The following is a 12880-nucleotide window of genomic DNA, read 5'->3' as shown; positions in this document are numbered from 1 at the left end:
AGGAACAGGAACAGCATGTAGATGAAGAGAGAAAAAGAAGTTTCCTCTGAAGTTACAAGAGGAATAAAAGTCACTAGAGGGTTGTGCATTGGAGGGGGGGATTAGCACAAAACCACCACCCAAAATAACCAATGTAAGAGAACAAAAGAGAGTTACAATGCAGCTTCACTAATGAAGAAATGTTTGTTTAAACCAAGAGACCAGAATCCAGAACCTAAGGGTTAGACTGAAGGAAGGAGAGTCGCTCTCCATGTAGGAAGAATTTTGTCCATTTCACCACTGCCTTTTTTAACCACTTTTTTTAAAAAATAATAATAATAATAATAATACAAACAAGAACCTTCTCAAGCAAGTTAGGCCCCATAGAGAAATGGAAGATTTGTTTGCCATCTTGGATCAGACATCATAACAACAACTGAGCCACGTAATCTTGTGCTGATCTGCTTCCTTATTGAATTCCAATATATAGAGCAGAGGTATCCCTTGGAACTTTATAGTTTTAATAGGGTTTGTCTTTGACACTCTTTGGGTTTTTTTTCCTTTTCTCTGTTGTTTTTTTTGTAATTAATTTTGGGGGGTAATCAGGTATCAGTTGGAAATTTGAACTGAAATTGAAATATTAACACACATACCAATTATGATATAATTTTGCTAGGTCCTAAGTGATAATGGTAAAAATGTCAGAATGACACCTGAGGAGCTATGAGCAAACTAGAAGTTCATATTAAAGAATGTACTAATTTTGTTTTAATGTTTATGTTCTTTCTGTATTTGTAATTTAAATTGTCAGAAATAAAAGGATATTTTTTAAAAAAGTAATAATAGATTCTCAAATAACATATGTTCCCATGCCCTTGTAGCCCCTGATGAACAAAACAGGTAAATACAGAGTCAGAAGTCATCTTCTCTTGATCATGTGACTGAATAGTAAGTACATAAGTCAAAGCAGGTGTAGTAGAAGCAACTGAAGATGTACATGCTGCACTCAAGAAGGTCAATTGGAGAGTGGGACAAGACACCCAAAAGGATGCATAGAGATCATTTTAATTTGTGTGATGTAAAATGCAAGCTAAATTGAACAATATGGTTGTGACTATGAGCCATTTCTCTCACACACCTCCTTTTCTTCTTTTAAATACAATATTGTACCGTACATCCTGAACCAAAATTCAGAGAAGGTAAAAGCTTAGTCCTTAATCCCCTGAAAATTCCAACACACACATACCTAACTTCAATTTGGGGTGAGGAATTAATACTATCATGCCTATCCACATACAAAATAAGATTTGCCATACAATCCTCTGCATGTTTACTCAGAAATACCGTAAGTCCCAATGCATTCAATGGAGCTTGCTCCCAGGTAAGTGTGCATAGGAATGTAGCCTTATTTGAGTATCCAATTTGGATCCCTCCTAAAACAGCTGCAATAAAATTTGGGCAGTTCAGTCTGCTTCTAACAGCAGAGGTGCCCACAATGACTAAAAAAGAAACTTTATATCATAGCAGGTCCGCTAACTGTAACCACAACTTCTTGTCTCAGGAACTAGATAAGTATCTCATCAATTCAGTCTCTGAAATGATAGTAGTAAATTTTTGTGCTTCCTGCTGTGCATATCTACAAATTTGCTTCCACAAGAAGGCCTTTCAAGTTTATTTGTCCTTCACACCATATTTTAAAGTGTCAGCCCAGAGCAATAAATGTCAGACAGGCTTTCAGGTCTATTCCAAACGGTTCATCATAAATAGATTACTGTCACTTTGTTAAAGTGGAGGTTAAACTTCTTATCACTTTAAAACTACTCGGAACCTAAAGTTCAGCAAGTCTCACAGAGTCAAGGCTTTAACTGCAAATACGAGGCAAAAGCCCAATCATTCACTTTGCAAATATATCTGCTTTAGAATTGGCTAATGCAGTCAAAATGTATATTGGCTTACAATTCAATGTCAAAACAGTAAACAAAGACTGATCTAGGAATTCTTTGGCATCTTCTGTTCACATCTGGACTAGTCACTGGAATTTCTTTACCAAACTAATACCCCACAACCCTAAAATGTCCTCTATTGCAATTGGGGAGGGGTCCCCATACCACTGCAGGGCCCCCCAATGCCAAACCACTATTTCATAGACTCTAGTATGAGTGTTTTGACAGGCTGCAGGGTCCCCATGATATGCCTTGCATATTCACACAACCACGTGCAGGCTTCAGGGAAAGGCGTGATGATCTTCGCAGAAATTAAAGCAGCACCCAGTTCCTGTCAAATATGTGGCTGACAGTCGGGGAGGGAGGTAGAAGAGAGGAAGAGGACTCCTCTAGTAAGGTATAGGAGTCTGAGTGCCAGATGTTCATAAGGAGGCTGAAAATGTGCACTGGAGATGCTGAGGGAGGGGTTCCCCATGCCGGCTGGCAGTAGAGTTGCCAACTTCAAAACATCCTCCACCCTAGCCTGCTCTTGTACCTTTAGCAACTGCTTAGTTCCTGAAAGTCACGGGGAGAAGCTTTTCACAGCAGTGTCACCTGGTGAACTGTGCAGAGGTCAAGCTGCTATTTAAAAGGACCCAGGAGGAGGAGGAGACATTTTTAATTAAGTTAAAGCTGTCAGATGTGTAAAGGACAGTGGAAATCTTCAGTTACCTATGATGTTTGTGAAGTGTTTATCAAGAGGGTATACATAAAAGGAAGAATAATATTGGGGTGGGTTATTGGTTTGTTTCGTTCTTGTTTTTTATTAGGTACTTTGTATTTTTACCTTGCTTTTTCATGCTGCAAATCTACAGCTGAGATCTACAACCCCGAGATCTACAGCTGAAGGGTGGGACACTCCCAAGCCAGCTGAAATGGCCAGAGTGCTGGGGGGATCAGGGTTCGAATCTCCCCAACTCAGCAGTTCATTTGGGTGACCTTGGGACCATCTCTTAAAGGTAATGGTAAAGGGACCCCTGACCATTAGGTCCAGTCGTGACCGACTCTGGGGTTGCGGCGCTCATCTCACTTTATTGGCCGAGGGAGCCGGTGTACAGCTTCCGGGTCATGTGGCCAGCATGACTAAGCCGCTTCTGGCGAACCAGAGAAGCAGCACACAGAAACACCGTTTACCTTCCCGCTGGAGCGGTACCTATTTATCTACTTGCACTTTTGATGTGCTTTCGAACTGCTAGGTTGGCACAACGGGAGCTCACCTGGGGATTCGAACCGCCGACCTTCTGATCGGCAAGCCCTAGGCTCTGTGGTTTAACCCACAGCGCCACCTGCGTCCCTCACCATCTCTAACCTCCCTCGCAGGGTCGTTGTGAGGATGAACTGTAGGTGGGGGGGGGCAGAACTAGGTGCACCACCTTGAGCTCCTTGATGGTAGGTATATCGGTGCAAATATAAATATACAAATGAATAAGACGGCATGGGGGGGGGGAGATGGAGGGCGTGCAGGTGGTCTTTGCGCCATCCAGGTAAGGGAGCTTGCGCGGGTGGCTGCTGACCCTGACCCGCGGAGACAGGGGAGGGGGGCGAAGGTCTTTCCTCCGCGACTTCTCCCTCTCCTGCTGGCAGTGGGGCTGAGGTGTGGGGCGAGCGAGGGGAGAAGGCTTCGCGGCCTAGCCCCACGCCGACGCCTCCCCCGGCGTCCCCTCAGCAGTGGCTCCAGTAGCAGCGACCCCTTCCTCCTCCCTCCTCCTCCTCCTCCCTCCTGGCCTCGGCGCCTCGCCCTCCCCGCCGCGTCCACTCACTTGATCCGGCAGTCCATGGTCGCATCTCGGGGGCGCCTCGGAGGAGGAGGAGGGCGGCAGCACCACCACCACCACCCCCGGCGCGGAGGAGACGCGAGGCGGGCGCCGGCCCGGCCTGGGCGGAGGAGGAGGAGGCGGGAAAAGGGGCGCGAGGGTCTCCTCGGCCCTCCTCCCTGCTCGGTGCTCTCGCGCTCGCTCTAGGCCCCGGGGCGGAGGCCGGGCCAGGCTCCCGGGGGCGTCCGGGCCGAAGGTGGCCGCCGGCGGCCTCTCGCTCGCTTCGTCGGCAGCCAGAGCAGCGGCAGCGGCGCCTCCCTCTCTCTCCCCTCAGAGGCGTCTCTCTCCCAGTTCCTGTCGCGGCTTCGCCGGCACCTGGCGGGAAGCAGGAAGCCCGGACGAGAGACGCTTCCCGGGGCCGAGGCTGAGGCTGCCCTGGCCTGGCGTGAGGGGAGGAGAAGCCGCAGGAGCCGCCGCCTCTCGCCGTAGTAATAATAGTAGTAGTAGTGCAGCGACTGAGGGAGGTTGCCAACTGACGCGGGGCGCGCGCGCTCCTGCGGGCCTTTTTCGACCACCGGCTGCCCGGCCCGCGGGAACCAGAAAGTTGCACTTTTATAGCGCAGGAGCGGGAGGATTCGCCGCCGACTCTGCTGAACAGCCCCCTTTTTTGGAGGGAGGTGGAGGGAAGTTGGCAACCGTCCACTTCAAGGGACACAGTCCACGGCGCGCGAGATCTGGGTTCGAAGCGCTGCTTGCGCCCGGCCTTGTTTCCCTGGGCCTGATAATTTCCCTCTCGAAGGGTGGAAGAGGCTCCCTCCACCTGTCCCCGTGGGAGCCACCCAGTCTGAAGCTGGAGGGGAGGGCTGGGTGTGATATATATAATAACTCAGTCTCAGGGCAGTGAGCCCCACGTTGGTGAAAGATTCCTGCGTGGCAGGGAGTTGGACTATGATCCTGGTGGCCCCTTCCAACACTTCTTTGATTTGAAAAACGATTCTCCCAAAAAATAAAAATTGTTTGCTATTTAGATATCCAGCAAGTTAGAAAGCCTCTTCTCTCTGTCCACCTCTCCCTTCCTTCTTAGACAAGTTGCCATATTTCTAACCCCTGGCAGGGCTCCTGTGCTTTTCGCAGCTACTTTGACGAAATACATTTAACAGGCGCAGCTGACGTGGAGGGGTCTAATCTTGCCTGTTTAATTTTTACCTCTCGTTGCAGCTGTTAAACATACAAGCAGTCTGCAAGGGGAGGAAGGGGTTGAAGAGCAAAAAAGAGGACACATTTGCTGACTTCTACTTTTTAGCTATGGATCACTATGACGACTCGTGGAAAAGAGGACGTGTCCTGGAAAAAGCAGACATATGGCAACCCAGCTTCCACTTCCAGGATGGAAAACTTCCTCTCTGTTTTCAGCCCACACAGCCTATGAACGTACGCACAAGCATATTCTCAATAATGCACATTAGTTGCCCCTCTTGTGTTCAGAAGTAAATCAAAGGAGTTTATTTCCAAGCAGTTGAGCAACTATCTTAGAATCATAGAATAGTAGAGTTGGAAGGGACACCAGGGGCCAATCCAGTCCAGCCCCTGCAAAAATAGGAATCTTCTGCCCAGTGTGGCGCTTGAACCTATGGCAGTGAAATTAAAAGTCTCCTGCACTACCAACATACACTTTCAAGGGTGAAAGTTGGACTTCTACAGTCTTTACAATGAAAACTGGTAGGTTGCAGGTTTGATCCCTGTAAATGTCAGCTGCATATTCCTCCATTGCAGGGTGTGGGACTCAATGATTCTCAAGTTCCCTTCCAACTCTTGTGATTCTAACCCATTTGTGAGTGGAGGACATGGAGGTAATAATTTCTCAGGAAATAATTGCATGGTGCTTCCACACTAATCTTTTAGGTATTGACTAACTCCTAGACTAGAGAATCCAGATGCTGCTCATTCCAAACCATTGCATTCCACTGTCTTTCCCAATGTCATCCTACTTTTTTCCTCATGGCCCAGTTATTCACAATTTTAAAACTTCCACCATAATTAAAATGCAGTCCTTTCAGATATAAACTTGGCTGTGGTTACATTCCTGTTGCACACTTACCCAGAAGACAGCTCTGTTGAACACCATGGGTCTTACTTCCAAGTAAACATGCATAGGTTTACACACTGCAGCGCTATTGTTCCACATGATATGAAAGTATTTGTATATGTGTGTTTTAAAGTGGCTGAAGACACTTTGTAACCCTTCCTTTCTGGTTTGTCTGCCTATCCCTCTACCCCAACAATGCTTAATTTCTGTCAGTTTGACTCTGCAGTGTGTTATCAGGATGTCTTTGTTTTTCAATCTTGTTGATAACGTATGTTGCAGAAGTGGTGTCCAGAGATTGTCTTTTGAACAATAAAAACGGACTCTTTGCTACCTTTCAAACAATACAAACTTGTCTCAACCATAAAGGTAAAGGTAACCACCGAGCGTTAGGTCCAGTCGCAGACGACTCTGGGGTTGCATGCTCATCTCGCTCTATAGGCCAAGGGAGCCGGCGTTTGTCCACAGACAGCTTCTGGGTCATGTGGCCAGCATGACTAAGCCAATTTTGGCAAGCCAGAGCAGCGCATGGAAACACAGTTTACCTTCCCGCCACAGTGGTACCTATTTATCTCCTTGCAAACTTTGACGTGCTTTCAAACTCCTAGGTGGCCAGGAGCTGGGACCGAGCAACAGGAGCTCACCCCGTTGTGGGGATTCAAACTGCTGACCTGATCAGGAAGGCCAAAAAAAAAAAAAATCATTTATAGGATACAGGAAATTGGGCAAGGGTATATATTAGATCTTCCATAGTTGCTGTCTCAGAATCTCTTGATACATATTAGCTTTCCTTAAATGAGCTATAACTACTCTGCTGTACAAACAATCTGGGGACGTTCTCAGGGCCACTTAACACAGATTAATTACTGTTTAGCCGCCTTGTCATACCTCTAATTAGGGTGATTAAACAGCAGCTCTTCCTTACTCTTTCAGTACAGTATATGCTTATGGGTGAACTTCAGGATTCTACCCTGTGTTTGTGATTTTGAGTGGAGCCAGTGGGCGGTGGTTAATTAGGATAAAACAACGCAAGAGCGCAAAAGTAATATTGCATATGCATGTCTATCCTGCTACAATTTCTGGGACTCCTGCAGCTTAAGGACCCACTGATGTGATTGAGTTATCTTAGGGGCATTGAGTTATCTGGAGCAAGGGTGGAAAAACCTAAATTTCCAGATGTTGGACTCCAAGTCCCATCAGCCCCTGCCAACATAGTGGTCATGGATGATGGGAGCTGCAGTCCAGTAGCATCTGGTGGGCCTCAGGTTATTCACCCCTGAACTAGGGGTTGTATTGTCCTATAAATGACATTAAGGTTTTAATCCTGTCTTGCTTTGCACTGGCTTGTGGTGGGTTTTTGTTTAAAAGAACCAGTCATTTATATTTCCTCTACGGTATATACTTCTCCTTTCATTATAAATAGTGCTTCCCTGTTTTGGACAATTTTTTAAAAAAAAAGTTTACAAAGAGGAAAGAAGGGGCAGTTTTATTTCCATTTCTTGCCACTGAAACGTTTACACAGGGTTACAAAGCAATGCTGCAGTCACTGAATGAATGTGAATCGTACACAAAGCCCCCTCCCCATCTCCTCACCAAATTAAAAGGGGATGGGGGAGGGAGGAATGAACCTTTAGTCGGCCAGCCAGCTGAAATGCCTAAATATCACAATGTATTTCAGAGAAACACTCTGATTTTCCATTTTGACTAACTTTGTGGTTGTTTGGATTGCTTTTTAATCAAATACATTCAGCTTTGGTTTTGTTTTGGTTTTTAAGTAGGGAATTTCAAAAGCAGTTTCTGGGATAGCTTTTTTTAAAAAAGAAAGAAATGTTACAAAAAGCCTGTTAGACATGCAGTCTCCGGTGTATGTACAAAAGAGTTTACTAGATGGAGGCGTAGAAATGTGTCGTCAGTGTTACTAACAAAACTGTCTCGAATATTTACACGTTTTATTTCTGCTTCACGTTGTTTGTTCTGTTTATTTCAGGTTGCTTGGCTGCATCTTGCCGCTGTAGATTATATGTAGCATTCTGATAGTAACCTGCAATGGACAGTGTCTCAAGCTAAGAGAAACTGGACTTAGTTGTGTCTTGACAGAGCCAGAGGTTTCCTGTTACTGTTCCCTGTTCTTGTTTCAGACAGACCATAAAGTTATTGTGCGGTTTCCTGACTTGGTATGTAGAGTGGCCAGGTGAAAAAGTGAACAAGGCTCATGCACCTTTAATAGTTGCAGAGGAAATTTAATACAAGCAATACCTGCTGATTAAATCCTCTCTTCCAAATAGCTGTTAAGCTGTCTGCTTTTTCACCTGGTCACTCTACTGCCTTGTCCTCTAACCCTTTCCATGACACAACCTATCCAGCCTGTAGTTAATTTTGTACCATGCTTAGCGGGAGAGATCTAAAACAGTCTAATCATAGCCATTTGTAATCTGATCCAAATGTTTCGGCACTTATTTATCGTTAGACACATGGGAAGTGATGTTCAACAAGAAGTGAGGATTCAGATGTCATAGGCGAAGGGGATCGAGATATGGATATGCTCGTACCCCTTCCAATCTGCGCCCCATCCCGAGGGACGAGGGTAGGGTGAGCAAGGATTACTCACCTCCTTCACTGGTGTTGTGCAATGCCAGGTCTATAGGCAAAAAAACCGCCACCCTGCGAGACTTCTTCACCTCGCAGGGGGTTGACCTGGCTTGTGTGACGGAGACCTGGGTGCGCGAAGGGGAAACTGTTACCCTACGAGAGATGGCGCCCCCAGGTTTCTCTGTCCTCCACCAGTCGCGGACTGTGGGCCGGGGGGGAGGGGTGGCAATATTAATCCGGGAAAATTGTTCTTTCAGGGCTCTACCATCGCCATCGATCCCCGGCATTGAATGTGTTGGCCTAGTGTGGGGCTCCGAGGAGAGCTTGGCTGTCTGGCTGGTGTACCGGCCACCTAGCGCACCAGCAGCCACCCTGTCAGGCCTATTGGAGGCGGTGGCCGGCTGGGCCTTGGAGTTCCCCAACCTATTGGTACTGGGGGACTTCAACATCCATGCTGATGCCACTCCCTCCTCACAGGCTCTGGACCTGGTGTCTTCCATGGCGACACTAGGGCTCTCCCAGTTTGTTTCGGGCCCCACACATCAAGCAGGCCACACGCTGGATTTGATCTTTGGCGCCGGTATAGATGTGATCATGTCTCCCTCGATGAAGGTGCCATGGTCTGATCACTACGCTCTGAAAGCCAGGATTGACTTTCCACCCCCACCCTGCTTAGGTGGCGAGCCGATTTGGGCTCGCCCGCAGAGGCTGATGGACCCTGATAGATTCCGTCAAGCCTTGCGGGACCTTGCTCCCCCTGGCGACTCATTGACTGAGCTTGTTGAGGGCTGGAATACCCAGCTCCTGGCAGCCATCGATGAGATCGCACCTAAGCGCCCTCTGCGACCCCGCAGAAACCGGGCTCCCTGGTTTACCGAGGAGCTTTGGAAAATGAAGCGGGACCTCAGACGGCTAGAGCGAGTATGGCGGGGTGCCCGTGACGGAGCCTCAAGAACATCTTATAGGGTTTTTATGAAAACCTATGAGATGGCAGTGAAGGCCGCTAAGAAGTCTTACTTCTCGGCCTCCATTGCATCCGCTAGCTCTCGCCCGGCGCAATTATTTAGTATAATCCGGTCTTTAACGTCCCTTGAAGGACAGCCAAATTTAAATAACAATCTGACACACAGCTGTGAGGCATTTGCGAGCTTTTTTGCGGAGAAGGTCTTGTCGCTCCGCCATGACCTCCCTGCCAATTTGGATACAATAAAGGAACTGGAGGCCCCTCGACTGTCCTCGGGTCCAGTATTGGACCACTTTGACCGGATATCTCCAGCCGATGTGGACAGATTCCTCCAAGCTGGAAAGCCCACCACCTGTCCTCTTGACCCGTGCCCGTCATGGCTGATTAGAGCGTGTCCAGACGAGGTGCGGGGCCCCCTGGGGGATATCATCAATTTGTCCCTTGGCACCGGGATATTCCCAGGGGAACTGAAGGAGGCGGTGGTGCGTCCGCTCTTAAAGAAAACATCGTTAGATCCCTTAGATCTATCCAATTACCGCCCGGTCTCGAATCTTCCATTCCTGGGTAAGGTGATTGAGAGAGCGGTTGCTGAACAGCTTGGTAGGTTTCTGGATGAAACATCTGCTTTGGATCCATTCCAGTCCGGCTTCCGTGCTGGTCATGGGACCGAGACGGCTCTGGTCGCCCTAACAGATGATCTCCGCAGGCAGCTGGATCGAGGCGGGTCGGGGCTGCTGATTCTTCTAGATCTGTCAGCAGCCTTTGACATGGTCGATCACGAACTCCTGGACCACCGCCTTGCCGACGTGGGGATCCAGGGCACAGTCCTTCAATGGCTGCGCTCGTTTCTCTCTGATCGGGGACAGAGGGTGGCGCTTGGGGGGGAATTGTCATCGCGTCACTCCTTGGTGTGTGGAGTGCCTCAGGGTGCGATTCTCTCCCCGATGCTTTTTAACATCTTTATGCACCCCCTCGCCCAGCTTGTCCGGAGTTTTGGGCTGGGCTGCCATCAGTATGCTGATGACACCCAACTCTATCTGTTGATGGATGGCCATCCTAACTCGGCCCCAGACACACTGACCAAATGTCTGGAAGCTGTGGCTGGATGGTTACGTGGGAGCCGGTTGAAGTTAAATCCTTCGAAGACAGAGGTCCTCTGGCTGGGGCGGGACGATATGGGATCGAGGGGGCAACTCCCATCTCTTGCGGGGGTGCAATTGGTGCCAGCACCGTCCGTTAAGAGTTTGGGTGTAATCTTCGATACCTCCCTTTCTATGGAGGCGCAGATTACAGCTATAACAAAGGCGGCATTTTTCCATCTCCGCCAAGCTAAGCAGTTGGCCCCTTATCTCTCTCGCCCTGACCTAGCCACTGTGATCCATGCGACGGTCACCTCCAGACTGGATTATTGTAACTCGCTCTACGTGGGGCTGCCCTTGAGACTGACCCAGAAACTCCAGCGGGTGCAGAATGCCGCAGCGAGACTCCTTACAGGGTCTTCGCCGCGGGATCACATTCATCCGGTGCTATACCAGCTGCACTGGCTCCCGGTGGAGTACAGGATCAGGTTTAAGGTGCTGGTTTTAACCTTTAAAGCCCTATACGGCCTAGGACCCTCGTACCTACGGGACCGCCTCTCCTGGTATGCCCCACAGAGAAACCTACGGTCTACAAATAATAACACCCTCAAGGTCCCAGGCCTCAGAGAGGTTAGGCTGGCCTCAACTAGAGCCAGGGCCTTCTCGGCTGCAGCTCCAACCTGGTGGAATGCTCTGTCACAAGAGACTAGGGCCCTGCGGGATCTGACATCTTTCCGCAGGGCCTGCAAGACAGAGTTGTTCCGCCAAGCTTTTGGTCAGGGCGCAGCCTGACTCCCTCCTCTGGCAACCTGCACAGAATTTTGTTTAATCGGTTGCCATCAATTTGATTTTAACTAATTTTATAATGAAATATTTTTAGAATGTGTTATTATTTGACTGTTATTTGGTTGTTGTTAGCCGCCCTGAGCCCGGCTCAGCTGGGGAGGGCGGGATATAAATAAAATTTATTATTATTATTATTATTATTATTCTCACCTCACTGCAAGGAACTTTCTGTACAATTCCACTTAATTGCTAATAAAGTTTAATCTTTTGGTATGTGGCTCTTGACTGCAACAGCTCCTCCCGCCCTGCTGTGAATCATAGCAAAAAGTAAATAGAAATCTTGGCTAAAGAGTTTATTCAATGCAATCTTATGCATGCTTGCTCTGAAGTAAATCTTACTATGGTCAATGAGGAGAGCTGCCAGAGAAGTGTGTTATACAACAAGAGTCCTGATACCTTAACTTTGACACAGTCGTCATTCTTGCTTTGTTTTTTGTGTGTGTTGTTTTAGCTACTTGCATAGTTTCTGGAGCCCTAGCATTCAAACTGTGTTAAATAAACACATTTTATAGTTCTCTTTGTCAGGTTTCTCTGTAAAAACCACTATTCCAATATTATACACTATACAAGTAAAGGTTGCTTATACAGGTCTGTCAACAGTTCTATTTTATAGCAGAGTTTATAGCCAACCTGTTCTCCATGTTTTTTGCTAACTGTTTATCCACCCTTATTACCATTAGTTCCTGCTTTACATATCTTTTCAGTAGAGCCAATGAATATTTGCACTATGCTTGTATGAACACACACACACACACACACACCCCTTTGACTTATTAGTGCCCTCTTATCTAACTTAATACCTGATCATGATCCTAGATTTCATGCTATGATTTGCTGCCTGATGCTCCCAGAAACCTACCAGCCACCTCTATGAACTTGTTCCTGCCTTTTTTTGTCACGGCCACAGAACTCCCCAACAATTGCCAGTCCTAGCCCTCTAGCGTCAACTATACAATGCACAGTATTCTCAGTGCCAAGTGGATTTCCAGGAAATTTTAAAAATATAGAGTGCCAACTTTAAGCAACAAAGCCAAGGCTTGAATATATCTTTGAGATGCCTTTTGATTAAATTATTCAAAGCAAAGCCTATTCTTTTAATGGTTGTTGGTTAGTCCACTTTTTATTGAATTATGCTAACAAAACCTTGCTCCCCTTCTTATAATGAGACTTATAACAGAATCATAATGATATCACATTCATTCATTCATTCATTCATATTTGTATGCCACTCTTCCACACAAAAATAATGAGCCTGATTGTGGAGTTTAAGGCTTGGTTCTGAATTCACATCTGAAGGATTTCTTTGGCGTTTCAAAAAAGCCATCAGTAGTATTCTAAGATCTCACTTCACCAGCACCCCAAGCCTGACGTGAATTTGTACGTAATGCTTTGGCCCACTATGATCTCAAACTGCCAACAAACCACAATGCTGAAGTTGATTACTACTTATTTCTGAAAAAGTGCAAAACAAGGTTAAACGAACCACCCCAATTTGAAACTAAAAAGTATATGTCCCTGCCTATATATATATATATATTTGCTACCTCAGCAAATATCTCCAGCCCTGTTTCAAACTTTTGTGGGAATAAGGAACTGCAAACTAG

The 12880-nt window shown here is 47.0% G+C and overlaps 1 protein-coding gene across 2 annotated transcripts in view; it reads right to left on the bottom strand.

Moving 5' to 3' along the window:
- Positions 1-4201, bottom strand: part of DENND1B (DENN domain containing 1B) — a 184398-nt gene extending 180197 nt beyond the window's left edge. Inside the window, exon 1 of one of the 2 annotated variants that reach the window (XM_081194375.1) lies at positions 3722-4201. In XM_081194375.1, the coding sequence (XP_081050501.1) occupies positions 3722-3738 (17 nt within the window). In that variant the 5' untranslated portion in view covers positions 3739-4201. The remainder of the gene's footprint in view (positions 1-3721) is intronic. The other variant, XM_081194374.1, reaches the window with a different exon arrangement.
- Positions 4202-12880: the final 8679 nt, after the last annotated feature.

The sequence above is a fragment of the Podarcis bocagei genome (assembly GCF_964188305.1).
Source record: "Podarcis bocagei genome assembly, chromosome: 5".
Taxonomy (NCBI): Eukaryota; Metazoa; Chordata; class Lepidosauria; order Squamata; family Lacertidae; genus Podarcis; species Podarcis bocagei.
The sequence above is the reverse complement of the archived record's forward strand: the minus strand, read 5'-3'. Positions and strand labels throughout refer to the sequence as shown.